Genomic DNA, 24199 nt, shown 5'->3' on the forward strand with positions numbered 1-24199 from the left:
CACACCCAATTTCCCCTATTATTACCATCTTACATTAATTAATATGGTACATTTGTTCTAATCAACCAATATTGATACCTTGTTATTAACCTAAGTACATAATTTATTCAGACTTCCTTAGTTTTTACTTATTATCCCTTTCCTGTTCCAGGATCCCATCCAGGATACCATACTGCATTTAGTTGTCATGTCTGCTTAGGTTGCTCATGGCTGTGAGAGTTAGGATGCACTTTTTTTGTGTCTTGCTTTCCCTTTCTGTAGGGAATACTTTCCCCCACACCCATCCCCCATTTTCCACCAGCAAACTTCTATTTGACTTTAAAGGCTCAGTGCAAATAAAGGCTTCTCTGGAAACCTTTCCTGACCCACCTCACCCCTAGCCTAAGTTAAGGGCCCTTCCTTTACTTCCTACACTTACCAGCTGTACTGCAAGTGTTTCAGACTTGTCTGTCTTCCTCCCAGACTGCAAGTTCCCTGAGGGCAGGGTCAGGTCTGATTCATGTCTACAGTTCCATTGCCCAGCAGGGCCTGGCAAAGAGTAAGCATTCAATAGAGTTTGGCAAAATGGAAGTCAGTGCTCAGGCTGTGGCTTTATACTTCCTAAAGTCAAGGCTAGCCATTCCTCCTGCACCCAGCACGTCTGACACTCCTTTGGCCTAGATTAAGTTTTGCCTCCCCTAGAAACCTCCTCTGGTCAATTCTGCCCGTCGGTGGTTGGGAGGTCTGAGGCTTCTCTTGGCTTAGCCTCTCTGTAGAATGGACAACCACTTTCTCATGTGCTTTTCTTCTCAGAACCATGTGGACACCAGTCCTGTTAGATCATCAGGTACATCAATGATCTCATTTAATCCTGAGAGGGGGTCTTGTCATCCTCATTGTACACATGAGGACACTGAGGACCAAAGAGGTGAAGTGTTTGTACTTTACCGGAGGTCACACAGCTGGTAAATGGGTTAAGTGAGACTTGAACCCAGGCTTTTGTGACTCACCTTCAAACTTGGGCTTTTCTCACTGGCCCACAGTGTTTCTGCATATAAAAAATGAGACCTAACCCCCAAGCAACAATTTAGTGCTGTCTCAGAGCATCCCGGGACATCCCAGCCTCCTCTGCAGGAACTGTTTTAAATAGGGGTCCAGGCTGAACCCTTTAGTTTCCTCAGGAAGGACTGGGGAGGAGAAGATGAGGGAGTGGTTTCCTGGGTGGCTCAGTTGGTTAGTGTCCAACTTTGGCTCAGGTCATGATCTTACAGTTCATGAGTTTGAGCCCCAAATTGGGCTCTTTGCTGTCAGCACAGAGCCCGGTTTGGATCCTCTGTCCCCCCCCCCCCCCCTCTCTGCCCCTTGCCCGCTGATTTCTCTGTCTCACTCTCTCAAAATAGATAAATAAACTTTGGAAAACAAAAGAGAAAGATGAGAGAATTAAGAGAGAAGAGAAAGAGTGAATACAGGAAATCAGAGGTGATGTTAAGGTTGGACATTGTGTCCAAGCTCCTATGAGGAGTCATTTTGTGAGGAGAGAAAATGTTCTGTCAGGATACTGTCCTCCCCGACTGCTGTGTTGCTGTGTCAACCGATTGAGCCCAAAGGCCAGCCTGGAAATTTACCACCAGTGGAGGCATAATTACCCTTTTAATTTCCTTCCAGCGGAAGTTTGCTCAGGTAGTTACCAGCCCTGTTTTCTTGGGCTTCTCCCTCTTAGCACTTTCACACACCTCCAGCTCTCCGGGAATCTGAGGTCTTCCCTGGATGCGGCACTAGGGGAGGAACAGCAGATAATTGAGGGCATGTAAATTGAATGAACATGACTAATGTTTATACAAAGCTTTACAGCTGCCCAAGCACTGTCACAACAGTTATTTTATCTTTCCAGCAATACAAAGAAAAGGATATTATTTTCAACTCCATTTTGCAGCTAACAAATCAACTCAGAAAGTCAGATAACTAGTCTGAGGTTACATGCCAGGAAGTGGCAGAACTGGAATTTGAACTCAGATGTGTTCCATCCCCAAATCCATGCTCTTACTGCTGTTCCTTACAGTACCCATTCATTCAGTGCTCACAGTGTTTAGTTAAATGATAAATTAAGTGCTGAAGGTACACTAAAATTAGGGGGGATTTTGAGAATGAGGATTTTAATAGGCTTCTTGGAGGAGGTGATCCCACCCTGAGATGGGAACAGAATTGAATACCAATGTATAGTATTTACAAAAATATATTTTTGTCTTGTTTCCACAGGGATTTAAAATGGTAGAGAAAGATTAGACAGAATGAATCATTTTTTTCTTTTTTCCAGTTTGATTCTGACTCTAGCCTGATTTTTTTCCCTCAGGTTTGCTGCTCCAAATTACCTCCTAGCAGTTTAGTCAATCCCAAAAAGTAAAAACCAGACCAAACAAAACTAAAAGAGTTTATGGTCTTGTGGATAAGACAACTTGGCAATTCATACAGTATTTCCCTAGAGAGAGGGTAGAATAGGGGTTAGGAAGGCTAACCCTGGGGTCAGACTGCCTGGTTCAGACCATTATCAGCTATGTGACCTTAGGCAAGCATTTAACCTCTGAGTCTGAGTTACCTCATCTGTTGAAGTGGTATGACAATGGGACCTCTCCCAGAGAGCTGTAATAATGAATTAGCACAGTGCTTGGCAAATGGCAGCCAGTCATTACTTCTATCTGTGGGTTTTGGGGGGAGATTTGAACAGAATTCTGAATGGTAAGTAGGGACTGGTTTAGCAGGGCAGGTCAGGCTGTTCTAGGCAGAGGGAACAACATGGAAGAAAACACAGAGACTTTGAGGAGAACGATATTTGGGACCTGGAGAGTAGCTCAGAATGGTTAGAATCTGAGGAGAAAGAATGGGAGGGGTGGCATGAGCTTAAGGCAGTAAAATTATTAGGTTAGAAAACACGGGATAAGTTTAGCATCCTAGCATTCTGGAAAGAAGTATGGCACAGGGCTTAAACTACCTTCAACATTTACTAACTTGGGCTAGTTAACCTCTCTGTACCTTGGTTTCTTTGCCCTACCCACTCAGAGCTGGTTGTGAGGATTGTGAAGTAATGCATGAAAAATACTTGTCACAGTGCCTGATACTTAGTAAATACTCAATTTATTATTATTATTATTAGTAGTAGTAGTAGTAGTAGTATTTATCCTGACTCCTTAGAACCAGAAGGGGCCCTAAAAATTATCTAGTCTAAAGTCCCTGGTTTTTTTTTTAATGTTTATTTTAGTTTTGAGAGAGAGAGACAGAGCATGAGTGGGGGGTGCGGGGGTGGGGAGAGAGAGAGGGAGACACAGAATCTGAAGCAGGCTCCAGGGTCTGAGCTGTCAGCACAGAGCCCGACGCAGGGCTCGAACCCATGAACTGCGAGATCATAACCTGAGCTGAGGTCGGACACTTAACTGACTGAGACACCCAGGTGCCCCTAATGTCCCTGTTTTAAAGATGGAAAACCAAGGCCCAAAGTGGGGTGTATTTATAATCCCACAAAGCAAGTTAGTGGTAGAATTAAATCATACCCAGGCCTCCTGACTCCCAGCCTGCACCGTGTGGCTCCCTTACTATTGTCAGGCCACCTCTGACAGGTTCTCCCTCCCTCTTCAGATGATTGTCTCCCCTCCTTTGTAAATAAATTTCAAGGCATTTAGTTTGTGCTTATCCTATTTTTAGAACACTCTGGCACCTGTATGCAAATGATCCTCAGGGGACTTTGTCTGCTATGGTGACTTGGGCCAACTCCCCAAAGAAAGCAGCTATGAAACCAAAGGGAAAGCACAGCCCAGGGTGGGGTGGAGATCCTGCACTATCTTTCTAGTGAAGTCTTAGAAGTCCTGGCGAGTTTATTCATTTTTTTTTTTAAGTTTATTTATTTATTTTGAGAGAAAGAGAGAGAGTGAGGGTGAGCGGACGAGGGGCAGAGAGAAAGAGAGGGAGAGAGAGAGAATCCTAAGCAGGCTCCGGCTGTCAGCGAGGAGCCCGGCTTAGGGCTCGAACTCATGAACTGTGAGATCATGACCTAAGCCGAAATCAACAGTCCGACACTTAACTGACTCAGCCACCCAGGCACCCCCTGAAGAGTTCATTCTAATCTCTTACCTGCCATCTGTATTTTAATTCTTTTTGTCTCTGTTTGGAAATGAGTTCATAAGGAGGTCTTTGGCCAGGTTCCAAGCTGAGTTTTTGGGATTCAAATGTCATGTCAGTAGGTAATGTGAAACCCAGGCCTGTGGACATTCATATCAGCTATTTAGGCTGTGATGCTGGCTCACGTTCTGGAAAAATGATTCTTACTTTCAGGAAAATAGAAGTATCATGGGGGATTGGAGGGAAAAAGATAATTTTATCAGACAACCCAATGGTTCTGCCTTGCAGAGCTGAAGAGAATTGGGACTAATGAGATGATAAGAAGGACACGGGAACAAGGCCTCAAGCACGTCTCCCATGAAGGGCAATTTCCCTGGCCCTTGGCATAAGCAGCAGTGTCCCCATCCTCAGTGGCCTCACCATTTAGCACACACTTCCTGAATGTCTTCCAGGTGACAGGCCCAATGTTGGGCACCACAAACCCCTCAGTGGCTTTTCTTTTCAGGACAGCGTCCAAGCACCTGGCCTGGCCTCGATGATCTAGGTAGCTCCAGCCTCACTTCCTACTTCTACCCTCACCTAGTATTTTAAGTATTCTGTTTCAGAGAATCTAAAGTGCTATCAATTGTAAATTATATTCTTATTTCAGAGATGTTAAAATGTGAAAAAGTGAACATCTTAGAGTCCTTCTGAGTATCTTATACTTCAGTGAAAATGGAACTGCTCGTACTCTCCCCAGACACCATGGCGTTTCAGGCTTCACTTTTTTTTTTTTTTTTTTAACTGTTTATTATAGGAAATTTCAAACACGCAGTCAAATGGGGAGACTACATATTACATGCATTCCATAATCCATCTACAACAATTACCAACTTATGGTTTATCCTCCATGTTTTCTCCATATTTTGTTTTCCCTGGGCTATATTAAGAGCAACTGCCACTACCTACTATGGACTTAATTTTTCTTAATTATAGAAGTAATATATGCCCATTAAAAAAAAATACTTTAAGATTACATTCAGGCATAAAGAAAAAAAACCATTATTGTTGTTGTGGTTCGTTTCTTTCCAGTTTCTTTTCTATGAGTTTTTATCGTAATTGAAGTCACACTGTATATTCAATTTTATATCCTGCTTTTTAAAAATGTAACATAGGGGCGCCTGGGTGGCGCCCCTACTTCGGGGCCCCTACTTCAGTTGGGCGTCCGACTTCGGCTCAGGTCATGATCTCGTGGTCCGTGAGTTCAAGCTGTGTATCGGGCTCTGGGCTGACAGCTCAGAGCCTGGAGCCTATTTCGGATTCTGTGTCTCCCTCTCTCTCTGACCCTCCCCTGCTCATGCTCTGTCTCTCTCTGTCTCAAAAATAAATAAAACGTTAAGAAAAAAATTTAAAAATGTAACATTATAGTATAAATATAGCTAAAATTATTAACAAGTCTTTACAAATATGATTTTAATGACTTCATTGTACATCATAGGGAGGATGCACCAGATCCATTCATTAATTCATGTAGTCAACAATATTTGTTGCACTTACATGTGTTGGGCACTATAAATAAGGTAAAAGAATGAGGCACAATCTCTGGTTTCTCAAAGTTTAGTTCTCTATGGTTTAAGTATTTAATTATTTTTCAGTTTGGGGCTGTTATGAATCATGTTATAGTGATCAGTGATCAGCCTTGTGCGTAAAACTTTTCCTAGGTTTTAGATTATTTCCTTTAAATGGATTTTCAATAGTGAAATTCCTAATTCATGTTATCTTTGCCAGCATGGAATATGATGTTAGCTTAATTTTAGCTAATTCAATAGGTTAAAAATGGTACCTCATCATTTCAAATTACATTCCTCTGATTACATATGGAACAGTCATCTATATATTTATTAATCATTTGTTTTCTGCAAATTGTCTGTTTGACAAGGTTCCTATTTTTATCACTGTCAATTTCTCAGTACAAGGTCTGATTCTCATTTGCTTTTACTTGCTGTGACCTGGGAATGTATTAAGTATAATCTTGTTCCAAGCTTCTCTTTTTTCTCCTAGCCCTCTCCTACCTCACTTCTTCCCCCACCACTTGCTATCCTGAAGGGGAGTTGGGTGAGTCACCTAAAAGATACAGGAAGTAAAAAATTAAGTAAATTCCTCAGAGAGACTTCTGAGAATGCTCTGAATGGTAGTGATGTCAATTTGGAGGCAAAAAGGGTGAAGAGGAAATGGGTTGCCAACTCTGATGCTAAATTTGTCTATGCCAAAGCACTGAGGTTTTATGGATGATGGTTCATTCAGTAGGTATCTTTAAAATACCTGCTACATGCTCAGATCTGTGCTGGGTGCTGATAAGGGCTTACTAGCTAGAGAAGACACAAATGAAATAGATCATAATTTTTTTTCTAAGGTTTATTTTGAGAGAGAGTGAGAGAGAGCACGGTGCATGTGCATGTGTGCTTGAACAGGAGGGGGGCAGAGAGAGAGAGAGAGGAAGAGAGAGTATCCCATGCTGCCAGCACAGAGCCTGACTTGGGGCTTGATCCCATGAACTGTGAGACCATGACCAGAGCCAAAACCAAGAGTTGGAAGCCCAACAACTGAGCCACCCAGGCATCCCAGAAATAGGTTGTAATTAATAGTCAACTACGTATATTTTAAAGGCATCCAGACTAAGTGGAAAGGTTCAGCAGATAATTAGTAATTTCCATCTAAAACTTAGAAGTGAGGGGTTGAGGGGAGGATAAAGAGCCAGTGTAGAAGACAGAGCAGGAGCAGGGGGAAAATAAAGGGAACACATTGATGAAGCAAGGTGATGCTGAGGAAAGGTGGGGTTTCAAGAAGAGGAATGTATGTTTGGGGATGCCATCTTTGTTATTTAGGGCAAAAGAGAGACCACATTATCTGCCCTTCTCTTATTCATTCATTTCTTTGTTCAGTTAGTATTTTTGAATACTTGCCAGTTGTCAGGTACTGCTTTAGACATTGCAGAAGGTATAGAAATGAAAGACATAGCCCCTAAACCATAGTCTAAATGAGGAGATGCAGATGGGAGTGGAAACAAATCCCTGATATAGCTGCTGTGAGTCATTCATTCAAAAAATATTTATTGGGGCACCTGGGTGGCTCAGTCGGTTGAGGATCTGACTCTTGGTTTTGGCTCAGGTCATGATCCTAGGGTTGTGGGATCCAGCCCTGCATCAGGCTCTGCACTGAGCATGGAACCTGCTTAACATTCTCTCTCTTTCTCTCTCTCTCCCTCTGCCCCTGTCCCCTGCTTGTGTACTCTCTCTCTTTCTAAAATAAAATTAAATTAATATTTATTGAACACACAAGACATGCCAGGTACATTGAGGAGCAATGAAAGGAAGTCCTATAACCTTTGGTTTATCTGCTTGAAGTAAAATGTGGAAATCATGGAAGTCAATAGTTATATCCTTGAGAGGTTTTGAGTTTTGAGTGTTTGACAAGAGTTTTGTGTAAGAGACCAATGCCAAAAATAAGAATCCAGGGCATTCATTTCTCTGGGCCTTGGCTTCCCATCTGCAAAATGAGGGAGTTAACCCTATATGTATCTATCATAGGATTAGTCACATATGAGGTAGCTTCCCCACTAGACTGAGAATTCCCAGAGCAAGGATTACATGGGTCTTTGTCACTGGCACAGTGAAATATTTGTGGTAAATCAGTAAATATTTGTGGAATTGATTATTCTTGTGAGGGCCTTCTAGCTCTAATACTCTGTGCTCTGCTGCTGCTAAAATAAAGTCCCAAGTACGTTGTGTGGAAGCCCAGAAGGAATGATGACAAATTTTGATGCTAGATCCCAAAGATGCTATTTCCAGAATAGGCGCCTGCTGACCTGGACCTCAAAGTTAGATAGGATTACAGTGAACAGGGAAGTGCTTTATAATCCCTAGTCCTGGATTCTAGTGACCTCTTTCCTGCCTTGTGCCCTCAAGGATCTATCAGTTACTACCTATATGCCCTTAGGCTTTAATTTTCTTACCTGTAAACCAGTAGTGACAATAATACATGGTATGCTGAAGAGAACATCTTGTGGAGTCTGAATAGTTGGATTTGAGTCTTTGACTAGCCAAAAAGTAAGCAGCCATATGACCTTGAGGAAGTCACTTTACCTCTCTAGGTCTCAATTTCTCTACCTGCAAAATAAAGGAGACTAGATGAGCTAAGATTGATTTCTTCTGGCTCTAAACAGTCTGCATCCAGGGTCATTGTTAGGATCCAATAAGGTGATGCAACAAAATGTTTATAAACTCTAGGTGGTCCACAGTGTGGTCTGTATTGCTGAGGACAGATGGGTGTAACACCAAGCCAGCTCCAAGGGATCACTTTCTCCATTCCTCAGTCCTCGGCTTCTCCCAGACTCCATTGAACCTCTCTGAAAAGCTTCTCTACCTCTGGTTTCCTCCCACTCCCATGGGACACAATGCCTTGGCTTTCTGCTGCTGCAAATACAAAGGGCTTGGAGCTTGACAGGTGTGGGTCAGAGGGTGAGGTGTAGGGAGAGCCAGCCCAGAAGCTCTCCTTACTGCCTTCCTGGTGCTCATTATTTCTATCTCCCAACATGGCCCAGAGGGAGTGAATTGAATAGGAGGGAGGGAGGAGTCTGGCCTGGAGGAGAAAGTATGCAACAGGGCAGTATCCAGGGATAGAGGCCCCAGAAACAACCTCTTACCAGTTGTGTGACCTTCCAGGTTGTGTCACTGCTTTGTGCCTCCTGCTTTATCTATAACATGGAAAGGGACCAGTAAGAGGAGGTGGTTTGTATGATCTCACAGACCCTTTTATAACCAAAGGGGTTATAAATGAGGTTTGAAATGAGTTTTCCCTACCAACCACATGGTCAGCTCTTGAGTTTCATTCAGCGTTCTTATTAGTGCCTACTATGTCCCAAGTGCTATAGTCAAGGGCCTGGAATTTAGCTAAATATATGATTGGGTCTCAAGATGCTCATAATCTGAAAGAGGAGACAGATAAATAAACCAGCACTATAATAAATGTGATGTGTCCAGTGACATAATGCCAAACCATGAAAGGGCAGAAAGGGAAGTTACTTTGTCAGGGAAAGCTTCAGAGAGGATGTGACCTTTGAATGAGTTTACAAATGATAAAAGAGAAGGGGATTCCAGGCAAACATCTGCATATCAACAAAAGGCCACAAGTAGTTAGGCAAAACTGGAACTCACGGGTTCAGTGGAGGTATGAGAAGGAAAGAACTGGAAGGGAAGCTTGAGCTAGATCCTGAACAGTCTGTATGTTCTACTGAGAAATTTGGACCCTGTGGTGGGGGCTATGGGAGGCCAGAAAGCGGATTTAGACCAAGAGGGAAATGATGAGATTTAGATTTTAGAAAGACCCATCTGACATTGTAGTATGCTGTATTGAAAATGTTGCAGACACCCAATAAATTCATCCTTTCAACAAGTATTTATTGGAAATCTCCCCCACCTTATGTGCTAGTGCTGTGCCAGTCACGGAGACACAGTAGTAAGCAAAACCAGACATCCTGTTCTTGTGGCACTTGCAGTTTGGCAGGGGAGACTGACTTTAATCAAATAACTGCACGAATAAATACAAAATTACAGTGAGGATGAGTGCTACAAAGGAGAAGTACATGGTACCAGGACAGCATGTAATTGGAGTATTTGACTTTACCAGGATGGTCAGGGCAGCTTCTCTGCTGAGTTGAGCTAAGCTCCAAAGGAAGAGTGTTGCCTCAAGGAGAGGCACTCGGAAGGCTTTACGGGAACAGCCTCTCAGGCTTCAGACTCCCATCTGACACATGTTTACCTTCCAAAGCAAACTTCAAGCAAGTATTGGCATTGCACTCATCCTTTGATCTTCGGGACCTAGCAGACACTAACCATAGAATCAGCGAAGATTTGAAAGAAAAGGAAGGTAAAAGAGGAAAACCTATTAGGCACCTTAGATATTTGAAGATAGCAGTGCTATTTCCTAGAGTACTAAACATCTTCCATCCTGTAGTTGTTCCTCCTGTAAAACAGTTTCAAGTTCCTGTCACTGTTCTGGTTATTCTGCTAATTGTGAAGGTCCCTGTGACAGGTGACTTAAAACAGAGACATAGCCTTGTGCCAGGAGCCATGGTCTCTTGGAGCCAAAAGACCTGGTATTCTTTAAGCCCCTTTCCATCATTCACTGTCTTTCACCTCTGCAAGCATCAGTTGCCTCTGTTGTGGAATGGGGATTTGGTTCTTCTCATAGGATTTCTTTGGGAATTAACTGAGATAACTGAGATAATAAACTTTATAACCTCTAAGAGCTAAACAAACATAGGATTTAAATTTTTGGAGGGCTGCCACATGAGTGAAAAATTAGATTTATTCTTTGTGTCTCCAGAGAACAGAATTAAATCAATGGATAGAAATTACCACATGCAGATTTCAGCTCAAGAGAAGGAAGAAATGTTCTAATAATCAGAACTGTCCATCAATGGAATGGCTGCCTTTTAAGGTAGTGGGTGTCCAACATTAGAAACACTCAGTACAAGTATGCTGTGGAATGAATTCCTAGTTTGAGTGAGAGGGTAAGTTGAATAATATTTAAGGTTTACTTTTAACTTTAGAATTCAACAATCTGGTAGTCAAGACAAGTGGAGGAACTGGGAGGGGGCATATGTGGCAGAGAGTAGCATGAACAGAAATATGGAGCAGAAATGAGTGTGGCATGTGTGGGCGACCATGAGGAAACTCCAGAAAGAAATGAAGAGTCTGTGTGGTTTGATGATTCAGTGGAAGATAAAGAAGATAACTAATATTGGTTGAGCACATGTGTGCCAGACACACGTGATTCCATTTAAACTCTCTGGGTAATTTCCAGCCTTACCCTCTGGTGGAGGGGAGATTGTTCACCCCAGGAAACCTTAGAGGACCCCCTCTCTAGGAGGGGGGTGGGGTGCTGCAGAGTGGATTGGTCCTGTCCTAGGGGGAAGAAGGGGATCAAGAATACATAGTCTGGTTGGGCTATAGGTTGTGTTGAAAATGCACAGGCTGTGGTCAAAAGACAGAATTTGAATCCTGACTCTGTCTCCTTATAGTTTGTGACTCTAGAAATTTACTTAGCTTCTGTGATCCTCAGTGGATTTATGTATAAAATGGAGACTCAAATTTGTCCTGCTTTAGGCTGCTGTAACAATTAAGATAAATGATGTGGAATAAAGAGCATCCTGGGAAAAGCACAGGCTTTGGAATCAGACCTAGGTTTGAATCTCAGTCTGGCATGAACTAGTTGCAAGATCTTAGGCAAATTATTTAACTTTTTCTCATCTGTAAATAGAGATAACAGTATTTCAAGGTTATTTGGTAATTAAATAAAATAGGTAAAGTGCTTAGCATGGTGCTTGGCCAGTAATAATTCTCAACTAACAGTCTTATTTTGTTACTATAAATAATAAGTGAGATCCCATATATAAAACATTTATCAAAATGCCTGGCACAGAGTAGGTGTTCAGTTGATGTTAGCTTCTCTGCCCCTTACCTATGTGTCTGTCTGCCACATGGGGCTGCTGGAGGCCAGGGCGGCGGCTTGCTCACCCTGGTGTCCACTCTGTGGAATAATGCTCTGCCCATATAAAGAGCTCAATGAATGCCTGCTTCATAGAAGTGAATTGATTGCTCTTGATGACATGGTCTCCTTCCTCAAGTAGCCAGTGAGTCATGCCTCTTTCTCCTCCTTCCTGTCTCCTCTTTGGTTCTATTTCTGACTCTCATCAGTGGGAGGGGAATCAATGTTTGTTGAAGTGATTTTTAAAAATAAAAGAGAGAGGGAGAGAGAGGGAGGTTCAGGAACAGTTCTCTGGGCTACTTTCCATTGAGCACAGGATGGTGAGAGCTGGATTGTTGTTTCCAACCTTGCTTCTCTTCAAGGGAAATGACAATAACAATAATATCAACAGTAATAGCAGGAACTACTATGGACTTTATTGCATACCTACTATGTGCCTGGCACTCTGCCAGGCTCTCCAAATACGTTATCTATAATCTTCACACAACCACTTTAAGGTTGGTATTATCACTTTACAAATGAGAAAACTTAAGCTTAGAAGGGTTAAATAATAATGAAAATGATATGTACTCCCATATTTGAGTACCTATTATGAGCTAGACATTTTTAAAAATCTTATTTAATTGCAAACAGCCTACAAAGTAGGGATTATTATTTCTATTCCAGATGTGAGGAAGCTGAATCTCAAAGAGATAAACAAACAAACAAACAAACAAAAAACCCAAGCTTTCCAAAACCACACAATGGCAGAGCTGGTGATGAATGGTGAGCTGGTGATGAATGGCAGAGCTGGGAGTCAGACCAAAGCCTGCTCAACTTTTACACTCATCCATTCCCTTTCTATCAGGCCATTTGCTACTCTTTGAGGGAAGCATCATATTAAGACTCTGACTGGAAGCAGCCCTCAGCAGGTTTGAATGAGTGGGAAGTGACACATAGCATGAAACTCATCTACTCCAGCTGGGCAGACTCTGGGAAGCTGGCCCTGTTCCTGGGGCTAACTCTGAAAGTGCAAAAATAGTAACTGAGGCTTTTATGGCTCTTACTATGTACTAGGAACTTTTCTAAGCATTTTAGGTATAATAACTTTCTTAATGTTCACAATAACTTTGTGAAGTAGATATAGTTGTTATTCCCACTTTAAAGATGAAGAGACTAAGGCCCAAAAAGGTGAATTGCCCAAGAAGGAGATTACACAAGAGCATAAATACCAGGAGACAGTGATCGTTAGGAGGCATTTAAAAGGCTGCCTACCATAGTCACATAGTAAGTGCTAGAACAGGGATTCACACCCAGGAGTCTAACCCCAGAGACCACCCTCAATTTCAAGACTATGTAGCCTTTTTGTTTGGCAAGTGATGATTGAATCTCCACTGTGTGCACAGCCCTGTGCTAGGCACTAGGAGAACAGAGATGAAACTGGTTCCATGTCCAAGCTCATTTAGTATTCCATACTAGGATTTATTTTGTTTTATTTTATTTTATTTTATTTTATTTTATTTTATTTTATTTTATTTCATTTCATTTCATTTCATTTCATTTCATTTCATTTCATTTCATTTCATTTTATTTTAAGTAACCTCTACACCCAATATGGGCTCAAATTCATGACCCCGAGATCAAGAGTTGCATGTTCTACCAACCGAACCAGCCAGGCACTCCCCATACCAAGATTTCTAATTAATTGGGCATCAATTGGGTGACAGGACCCCCCCTGTCAAAGAGCTGGGGCACAGGGCCAGACTCCAGTCAGAGATGGAGACCTCAAAACTCTCACAGGGAAATGATACAACACAGGCAGAGTGAGAAGAGTTGAGACCAGCTGCTTAGAAATCCTGCCTGGGCCTTTAAATCTCTAGTCTGGATGGGTGGCTTAATTCTAAACCTCACAGGACAAGATTTGGGGCCTGGCCTGCAGATGGGTGGGAGGAGTCTCATTTGTGGTGTGGGAGCTCAGGAAGCAAAGGCAAGGGGTGTGGGGTGGATTAAATACTGTTGAAGTGTTTCATAGGTACAAAAAACTTCTGCATAGATAGTGCAAATTGATGATTTCTCTCAGTAGTGCCTAAAATTCCCAGTGTTATGTGTTAACTCACTCATCCATCTCTTCATTCATTTATATATTAATTCATTCATCCACTCACTCATTTATGAACTGGAGAACTTTTAGAAAGAACTCTTACCAGAGCTCGTAGGAAGAAATATTGTATGTGGTCAGTAAGGGATACTCTGATAAGCTGCTTGAGGTGAAGAGTAAGACACCCAAAAATCATGCTCAATAAACAGGAGTTGGGGATTTATATGCTCCCCAAGGATAGTGGGTGTAGTAAGTACAGATTTTTTTGCTGAGTAAAGTTGTGCAAGTCTAGGTCAGAGCTGAATTGCTGAGGACATGGAGAAAATGAGGTAACAGATAACTGTTGTCTTTGATTTCTCATCACTTCACCTCCAATTCATCACCATGCCCTATATAACTCATCTCTTAAATACCTCTTGAATCTGTTTGACTTCCTTCTCATTGCTACCACTCTAGTTTAAATCCTTATTGGGACTTACTTGAACCACTGCAGAGATCTTCTTTTTTTTTTTTTTAAATTTTTTTTTTTTTTTTAACGTTTATTTTTGAGACAGAGAGAGACAGAGCATGAACGGGGGAGGGGCAGAGAGAGAGGGAGACACAGAATCGGAAGCAGGCTCCAGGCTCTGAGCTGTCAGCACAGAGCCCGACGCGGGGCTCGAACTCACGGACCGCGAGATCATGACCTGAGCCGAAGTCGGACACCCAACCGACTGAGCCACCCAGGCGCCCCTGCAGAGATCTTCTAACTAGCCTTCCTGCTTTCCATCTCTTCTTCCAGTCCATTCCCCACATCACAGCCAGAGTGATCTTTCTAAATAAAGTTCACATCTAATTATGTTAATCCCCTGCCTCGTAATCTTTTAGTTTAAAAGATAAAGTCCAAGGGCACCTGAGTGGCTCAGTTGGTTAAGCATCTGCCTTCGGCTCAGGTCATGATCTCATGGTTCATGAGCTTGAGCCCCAAGTCTGGCTCTCTGCTGTCAGCACGGAGCCCACTTCAGATCCTCTGTCTCCCTTTCTCCCTGTCCCTCCTCTGTGCTCTCCCTGTCTTGTCTCTCAAAAATAAATAAATAAACTTAAAAAAAAGATAAAGTCCAAACCCCATAGCACAACATTTAAAGCTCTTTCTAGCTTTGGCACTTATCCATTACCCATTTCCCATTTCTTACCGTTCCTTAAGTTCTTTTGGAGTACTCAATGGCAAAAACTCTTCTTCTGCCAAAATACTTTTCCCTCACTTCACTGCTTGGAAAATTCTTCTTTAGAAAAGTCCCTGATGGGGTGCCTGGGTGGCTCAGTTGGTTAGGTGTCCAACTCTTGATTTCAGCTCAGGTCATGATCCCATGGTTGTGGGATCGAGCCTGGCATTGGGCTCTGTGCTGAGCATGGAGCTGGCTTAGGATTTTCTCTCTGTCTCTCTCTTTCTCTCTTTCTCTTTCCTTCTGTCCCTCTCCTCTGCTTCCTCACTCAGTTGCTCTCTCTCTCTTCCTCAAATAAAAAGAAAGTCCCTGTTATCCTCCTACTATTGTCAAATAAGCACATCTTCAGGCCAATGCTTCTGGACTTGGTACAGATTCCATTAGTGGGAGTTACGCTGTCTGCCACGTTTATGATTCTCCTCGTGGGTATGTTATAAGATTTTTTTGGATGTGGGTGTGTGACTTGCTTTGGCTAGTGAAGTGGGAGAAGTAGAAGTTTTAAGAGCCAAAATATGACTCACACACTTTTCCCCCCTCTGGTAGCTGCCCTGTCAGCTACGGAAGACAAAAAGCAGAGCACCCAGCCAACTGTTAATAGATATGTAGCAATAGTGAAAAATAAAACCTCGTTTAAGCTGCTGAAATTTGGGGATTGCTTTGCTACTAAATAACTCAGTATATCCTAACTGATACACTATCTCTGCTTTGACAACTTCTATAATTACCCCAAACCACCATGTTTCTACCTTACCTGACTTGTGTGACACATTTTCTTTCTTTTTTTTTTTAAGTTTATTTATTTTGAGAGAGAAAGAGAGAGAGAACATGTGTACACAAGGTGGGAGGGGCAGGGAGAGAGGGAGAGGGAGAATCCCAAGCAGGCTCTGCACTGCCAGTGCAAGCCTGATGCATTTTCTTTATACTGCTTATCTGGAACTAATGACATATTGCCACATACTGCTAGTTATCAGTCTAATGCTCCCCATTAGCATTAGCTACCTCTGCACTTTTACTGAGACTTCCTCAAGTTAGGGATAGTGCCTTGTCCATTTTTATATCACACAAAGTATGGTCCATGGCTAAGGTATAAATTGTAATGAGTGTAGGAGTCAGGCTTATTTTTTTTTTTTAATGTTTATTTGTTTTTGAGAGAGCGCAAGCAGGGGAGGGGCAGAGAACAGAGGATCCAAAGGGGGCTCTGCGCTGACAGCAGTAAGCCTGATGTGGGGCTCAAACTCACAAATCGCGAGATCATGACTTGAACTGAAGTTGGACGCTCAACCAACTGAGCGGGAGCTCATCCAACCCAGGTACCCCTCAGATAGATTTATTTTGAGTTCTAATTCTGATACTTAGTGGCAATCTTCTTAAGCCTCAGTTTCCTTATCTGGAATAAAATAGAGTAATCATATATATCCTACAGAGTTTTTCTGAAGTGTGTGGATAACAGGTGCAGCATATACACAAATAATGGCATACTGGAATTATTGTCCCCTTATTTTATTATCATTATAGATTGTGTTCAGTAAATACTTGTGGATAAATCCTTCATTGATTGGAGTTTAGTGGTATGTACGTTGGACTTGGAATCAGAAGTCCTGGATTTAAGGCATAGCTTTTGTCTCCAGCTTTGTGACCTTAGGAAAGTCACTTACCCTGCCTGCATTTTTGCATTCTCAACTATAAAATGTAAATGCTAGTGAATAGACATTTCTCCAAAGAAGACATCCAGATGGCTAACAGACACATGAAAAAATGCTCAACATCTCTCATCATCAGGGAAGTACAAATCAAAACCACAACGAGATACCACGTCACACCAGTCAGAATGGGTAACATTAACAACTCAGGCAACAACAGATGTTGACAAGGATGCGGAGAAAGAGGATCTCTTTTGCACTGCTGATGGGAATGCAAACTGGTGCATCCACTCTAGAAAACAGTATGGAGATTCCTCAAAATGTTAAAACTAGAACTACTCTATGACCCAGCAATTGCACTAGTAGGTATTTATCCAAGGGATACAGGAGTGCTGTTTCAAAGGTGCACACGCACCCCAATGTTTATAGTAGCACTATAGACAATAGCCAAAATATGTAAAGAGCCCAAATGTCCATCGATGGATGAATGGATAAAGAAGATGTGGTGTATATATATACAATGGAGTATTACTCAACAATCAAAAAAAAAAAAAAATGAAATCTTGCCATTTGCAACGACATGGATGGAACTAGAGTATATTATGCTATGCAAAATTAGAGAAAGACAAATATATGACTTCACTCATTTGTGGAATTTAAGATACAAAACAGATGAACGTAATGGAACGAAAGCAAAAATAATGTAAAAACAGAGAGGGAGATAAACCATAAGAGACTCTTAAATATAGAGAACAAACTGAGGGTTGCTGGAGGGGTATAGGGTAGGGAGATGGGCTAAATGGACAAGGGACATTAAGGAGGACACTTGTTGGGATGAGCACTTGTTGGGATGGGTGATATATGTAAGTGATGAATCACTAAATTCTATTCCTGAAATCATTATTACACTATATGTTAATTGAGTTAGATTTAAATTTTTTAAAAAATGTCACGTGCTTTACTGACTGAGCCAGCCGGGCACCCCTCTTTCTTTTTTTAAAGTAAACTCTGCCCTCAATGTGGGGCTCAAGCTTGTGACCCCAAGGTCAAGAGTTGCCTACTCTACTGACTGAGCCAGCCAGGAGCCCCTCAATTATTTTCTTATTAATTTTTATGAGGTTTTAAAAAAACATTTTATTCTACTTACCAAGTACAATACAAGACACATAATAGGTACTCCTTAAATATACTTTGGGCTATTTCTTAATTGTTGCTGAGGACTTTTTAGGAAAAAAAGCAGACTTTCTAGGATGCTAACTCTTTTCTCTTCCTACCCAGGACACAGCTGGGCAAGAGCGGTACCGGACCATCACCACAGCCTATTACCGTGGGGCCATGGGCTTCATTCTGATGTATGACATCACCAACGAGGAGTCCTTCAATGCTGTCCAAGATTGGTATGAGATTCATTCATTCACCTCATTCATTCATTCATTCATTCACCTCAGTTATTCATTATTCATCAAACTCTTTAGGAAAACCTAATGTGTGCTAGGTCTTGTGCTGTGTGCTAGGGAAATCTACGTGAATCAGACATGGCTCCTGTCCTCAAGGAACTCACAGATGAGAGGAGAGGAAGATAAGTAAGCAAGCAGTGAGAATATCATGTACATGTGCAGTGATAAAGAGAGGTACTGTTGGGAATCCAACAGAGGGCTGTGACCCAGCTTGGGGAGTCAAGGAAGGGATCATGGAGTTGCTGACCCAGATGCTACATTTTGTAAGATGAACAGGAGTGAGCCAGGGGGTGAATAGATAAGAATATTCCAGGAAAAGTATACAGATGTACAAAGATGAGAAGGTAAGTGAGGGGTATAAAAAGAGCAGAGGTCATGAAGAATTTTGTGTTTTGGGATAAGGAATTTGGAGTTTATTCCCTAGATGACGACATTTGAACAGGGAACCAGCAGGTTCAGATTAATGTTTTGGAAAGATCATCCTGGTCATAGTAGTGAATGAATCCACGTATGACATCCCCATAAAGTTTATCCCCAGGCTAGGGGTCAAGAGAACATCTAGTCCAAGCTTGTAAAGGTTCAACATACAATGGAAATCAGCACAGCTTCACAGGTACAACCTCTGAATGACTTACACAGCTTTCTTCCTGGAGTATAATTCACAGGGAGAAGGGAGCACAAGGGGAAGGACAGGTAAGAGGGAGGGCCCAGGACACTGTGTCCCTAATCAGTAGAAAGGATTGGGATGGGAGAAGATGGGACATCTGTGCCATGGTCTTCTTCAGAATCAGAGATGCCGAGAAGGCCAGCAATTCAGCAGCGGTGCTGGCCAATGCCAAGGTTATCTATGCTGCCCTTTGCCCAACAGCCATCCTTCGATGACTTCCCTTCTGTGAAGGAACAGTTGCCATGACTGTGTGAAGTACTATTGGTGCCTTGTAGTCTTGAGTTGTGAGTGACTTTGCAGGCTCTCCAAGGTGCCTTCACGTGTCTGTCATTCATGGTGGTCTAGGTTCTCCTTCTCAGCCTATTGGTTATCCTCCCCTTCCTCCTTTTTCTCTCTTCTCTTTTAACAAGACCCCTCCATCTTCATTTTCTCTTTACTAGTCTTTTTTCCTCTTTCCTTTTCTCTTCCTTTTCTCCTTTCTTATTCCCTCTTTTCCCTTCAGTCACGATTTGTCTCAGCTCCTCCTCTTTCTCTCCCTCTCCATCTTCCCCCCTACCTCCTACCATGGAATTATTAGCTCTTTCTTTCAGTGTCTCTACACTGCTAATTCCCTGTTGGCCTTGACCTCCTTCCCTTTTGCCATCAGTCCCTGTTTATTCTGTCTCAGGAACACAGTGACTTTAACACCTGGTGACGATTCCTCCAAGAATAACCTGAATTGCTAATCTGGGAGCTGAGAGTGGATGGGGGTGAGAAGAGGGACAAAAATGACAGAAAGAATAGTATGGGGAGACATTAAGAGTTGGCTCCAGGGACCTGCCTTGAGGCTAAAGATTAAGTGTCTATTTCTCCTAAGCCCTGGCCTTTAGGTTTTGCCTCTGAGAAACTTGGTCCTAGCCTAGCCCCTCCAGTGCCCAGCACAGAGCCTCATTCTTTGTCAGCCCATGACCAACGTGGCTGAGTGAATTCCGTACCTTAAGGGAATGGCTTCTCATCCTTAAAGAGAAGATTGGTGGTGGGATCAGCTTTAGGAGCAGGGTTGGTAATAGGTCCAGAAACAGTTAGGGTTCAGTTAGTTTGAGCGTCAGTGTCAGGATAGGGTTGCATTTAAGATCTGCTTCAGGATTAACCATTTGCTGGCTTATTCATTCACCAGAAATTTGCTGACATCTCCTCTACTTTGTGCTCCGTGCTGGGGACTGGCACCCCAAAGATCAATGAGACTATCCTTGCCCTCAAGGAAAGACTGATAAGTTTAGCTAAATATAACAGGTGCCATGGTAAAGGTTTAAGTGACCAAAATGAGATTCCATTTTTGTCTGAAGGGATGGTTAGAGACAGAGTTAGGCCCATCCCCACAAGGAGATGTCCACAATATAAGGGCCCTATTTTATTCCTTACGTTAAAATTTTGTTTCTCATTATGTAAGTAGTATATACTCACTTTTGAAAAATTGAGAAGTACATAAAGTATTTTTGAAAAGTTTCATAATCATCTTTTGTGAGGGAAACTACTGCTGACGTTTTGGTTTCTACAAATATTCATCATCTGAGGCTTCAGTGAATGTTTGCAAGTCACAGAGGAAGAAGGAGAGGCTAGCTGGGCCTGAGAAAGCCTGAGACGACTTCCCCCAAGGAATTGTGGGACCATCCTTGGGTCTTGGGGAATGAGTTAGTGTGGGGAAGGGACTTCCACTATAGACAAAGGCACAAGCTATGGAAGAGCATTTGGGGATGGGTGGGAAGTGAGAGGAAGTGTGATAAAGCTGGAGAGACGGGATGTGAATGTTCTTGAACACCTGAGGGATATAGACTTCATCACATAGCTACTCGTTTTGCGGGCGGGGTTGGCGGGGGGGAGCATAGAAGAGTCCTTTCAGGAAAGGATCAGCTAGATGTTTTAGAAAGAACTCTCTGCCCAATGAAGAGAGGGATGGGCAGATGTATTAGAGGAATGCTACTAAGAGGTGGGTGAGGTTTGCAACCAGGGCTTAGGGGTCAGCACCTGTGACAACCAGCAGGGGCAGGTATCTGTCTGTCCTCAACTGAGTTAATTGACATAACTTGGGTGTAGCCTGCCTCCTGGAAGGGAAACCACGTCTTAGAGTTTTGCAGGGTCTGCCACCAGAGCAGGATGTCATTAACACAGTCTTCTCTTGGTCTCTCTTTAGGGCTACTCAGATCAAGACCTACTCCTGGGACAATGCGCAGGTTATCCTGGTGGGGAACAAATGTGACATGGAGGAAGAGAGGGTTGTTCCCACTGAGAAGGGCCGGCTTCTTGCAGAGCAGCTTGGTATGTGTACAAAGTTTGTGTGTGTGTGTGTGTGTGTGTGTGTGTGTGTGTGTGTGTGCGCGCGCACATGCATGTTTACAGTTAAGTGTGACATTAAAGGTATGTTGTGATTGTGAATTATGTACATGTGTGCTCTATGTATATTGTTTATATTTGTGTGATGTACGTGTAAGTTTTGTGCTAATGAATTTTAGGTAATTTATTATTTATGATAATGTGTATATTTTGTTACATTGAATTAATAAGTAAAATTTAAATTTATGAACTATTTTTTTTCACCAGTGCCTTCCACAAAGGCTTTGAGGTATCTTATAAAAATCATCATAATAGGGGCACCTGGGTGGCTCAGTTGGTTAGGCATCCAACTTCGGCTCAGGTCAGGATCTCGCATCTGTGAGTTCAAGCCCCACATGGAGCTCTGTGCTGACAGCTCAGAGCCTGGAGCCTGCCTTGGAGTCTATGCCTCCCTCTTTCTCTGCCCCTTCTCCACTCGTGCTCTCTCGCTCTCCCAGAAATAAATAAACATTAAAAAAATTTTTTTTAATTATCATAATACATCAAAAAAAATTAGAAAATCAAAGTAAAGGGAAAACAAAGGTAGGAGGAAAATAAGAGGAAGCCAGGGGTGAGATAAGTATGTATGTTTTAGGTTCCCAGGCATGTGTAAGAGTTGGGTCAAAATATTGGCTTTTAGCTTCCTACCAGCCATGCAAAGAGAGAAACATAACCAATACATGGTCTCAAGATGGTCCTTAAAATAAAAACAACCCCTCCAAAATAAAATAAAAACAAACCCATTATTCTCTTCACTGGCCACGATAGAGCAGACTCTATATGCTGGATGTGACAATGTCCTTAATAGCAAACATCCTTATAGCAACCACAACACTGTGTCTTAGTATTTCTCTCAATGTAAACTGATGCTTCTTCACCAAAACACCATTCACAACAACAGTAAATGTTTGAAGGGATGAAATAATGTGATTTAGGTATGCAGCTCAGTCTGACTTTTTCCAAGATTAAAGCACTCTTATCTCTGTGTTCCACTGAGACCCAGGTACCTCAGGTGCGTCTCAATGGCCCCACAGCAGGACTCCTACCTATACTTGCTTAAAGGAGCAGCTGCTTTTCTTTTCTTTTCTTTTCTTTTCCTTTCCTTTCCTTTCCTTTCCTTTCCTTTCCTTTCCTTTCCTTTCCTTTCCTTTCCTTTCCTTTCCTTTCCTTTTTTTAATGTTTATTTATTTTTGAGACAATGCAAGAGACAGAGTGCAGGCAGCGGAGGGGCAGACAGAAGGGGACACAGAATCTGAAACAGGCTCCAGGCTCTGAGCCGTCAGCACAGAGCCCGACGCAGGGCTCAAACTCATGAACCATGAGATCATGACCTGAGCTGAAGTCAGACGCTTAACTGACTGAGCCACTCAGGCGCCCCCCTTTCCTTTCCTTTCAGTATTGGGGTTCAATGTAGGATCACCTCAGAAAAAACTTCATCTAGAAGAAAGGATATATTTCTTAACTTTTAGCCAGCCTCCCTAAGTATGTCTCACAACCTAGGTATTGTAAGTATTGAGGAGTAGGAAGTTTAAAGTTATTCTCCCTTATGGTCTCTAGACTATAGGTATTTGGGCTTGTAGGTGGGAAAATTGTGTAATATATAAATGTGAGTTGTGTGTGGTATATATTTGTATTATGTATATTATGAGTACATGTGTGGGAGTGTCTTATATGTCTTTCTTCCCTCCTCTGTTCCCCAGGGTGGCCTGGAATAGAAAGTAGCAAACTGTAGGTGTTTAATAAATAGGGAGGTTGAGTTATCTTGGATTTTGCTGTTCTTACCCCATTACAGAAGTTCACAGGGTCCAGAAAGGGTCTACCTGTCCCCCTGTTCACAGAGCAGTAAGCATGTGGCTAAGCATACGTTTGGGTGACCCTTGCTATCACTTTATGCCTTCAACCTGCTGTCCCCAGGGAGATTCCCAGCACTTTCCCTGAACTAACCATCTGTTCGGAATGCTCTCTTCTACTCCACACCCCCTACCCTCATCCAGCCAGTAAACCTAAACTCACTTTTCAAAGCAGCTCAAGCTTCACATCTTCTATAAAGCCCTTCCTGGCCCCCAGAGCTCTTTTCCTCTTGCCTCTACCCAATGTACCTCAGACACACAGCAGTCACAGTCCCTATCGCACTTGGGTGCACTTGTTTACTTGTCCATCTCCCTAAAGTTCTGTGAGGACGGGAAATGAGTCTAGTTTATTTTTGTGCCCACAGTGCCTACTATATGGCCTGGCTCTGAGTAGACACTGCAGAAATATGTTTTGATTAAATTTTATTATGTTAAGTATTTGGCTACTTCATTTTACTTCAATCCAATTAAGACTTTCTGAGCGCCTACTTTATGCCAGGTACTGTGCTGTGAAATAGGATACACATTCCCTGGTCTGAAGGACAGAAAGAGTGATACCCCAAGTGATCAGTGTTGTGATAGAGGAATGTGCTGGGGGTTGTAGGGGTACAGAGGAGGTACCTAACTCAGCGGGGATCAGAGAACATGATGCCCAAGCTGAGTCTTGAAGACAAGTAGGAGCAGCCAAGTGAGGAGGAGAAGCCAGGACATTTCAGGGGAGTAACACTGGCAAAGGCAAAGAACAGCACTGTGTGTTCAGGGTACTATAAATTGTTGGCTGTGTGAGTCTAGCATTTCCCAAAGAGACTTATGCCATTGGAAGTGTGCAAGATGATTTTATGTATATACTTTGATATGTATTTGAAAAAAATATAGAGGTGCCTGGGTGGCTTAGTTGGTTAAGCATCTGACTCTTGATCTCAGCTCAGGTCTTAATCTCAGGGTCATGAATTCAAGTCCCACGTTGGGCTCCATGCTGGGCATGAAGCCTATTTAATAAAAAGAAGAAAGAAAGAAAGAAAGAAAGAAAGAAAGAAAGAAAGAAAGAAAAGAAAAGAAAAAAAGGGAAAAAAATCAGTACGTCAAGACCTTAGACCAAGTTTTAAAAGATGAGGTAGTTTTGTATTTGGAAAAAAAATAACCAGCATGCCAAGCCCTTAGGACTAAGATTTTTAAAAAGCGAGCTGGTTAAATATTTATTAGGTGTTTACCATGTGCCAGGCACTATTCTAAGTGTTTTAAAGTATTACTCACTTAATTTAATCCCCCTAGAACTCTCTGACATATGTGCTTCTCTTATCTCTAAGTTGTGTTAGGTGTTTTGTTTTATTTTGTTTTTGTTTT

The 24199-nt window shown here is 42.3% G+C and overlaps 1 protein-coding gene across 2 annotated transcripts in view; it reads left to right on the forward strand.

Annotated features, from left to right (window-relative positions):
* The window catches only part of RAB3B (RAB3B, member RAS oncogene family), a 68127-nt gene that overhangs the window by 29276 nt on the left and 14652 nt on the right, over nt 1–24199 (forward strand). For both annotated transcript variants that reach the window (XM_060623209.3, XM_081796426.1), the window contains exons 3-4: nt 17811–17929; nt 20827–20951. In XM_060623209.3, the coding sequence (XP_060479192.1) occupies nt 17811–17929; nt 20827–20951 (244 nt within the window). The remainder of the gene's footprint in view (nt 1–17810; nt 17930–20826; nt 20952–24199) is intronic.

The sequence above is a fragment of the Panthera onca genome, chromosome C1 (genome assembly GCF_046562875.1).
Source record: "Panthera onca isolate mPanOnc1 chromosome C1, mPanOnc1 haplotype 2, whole genome shotgun sequence".
Classification (NCBI taxonomy): Eukaryota; Metazoa; Chordata; class Mammalia; order Carnivora; family Felidae; genus Panthera; species Panthera onca.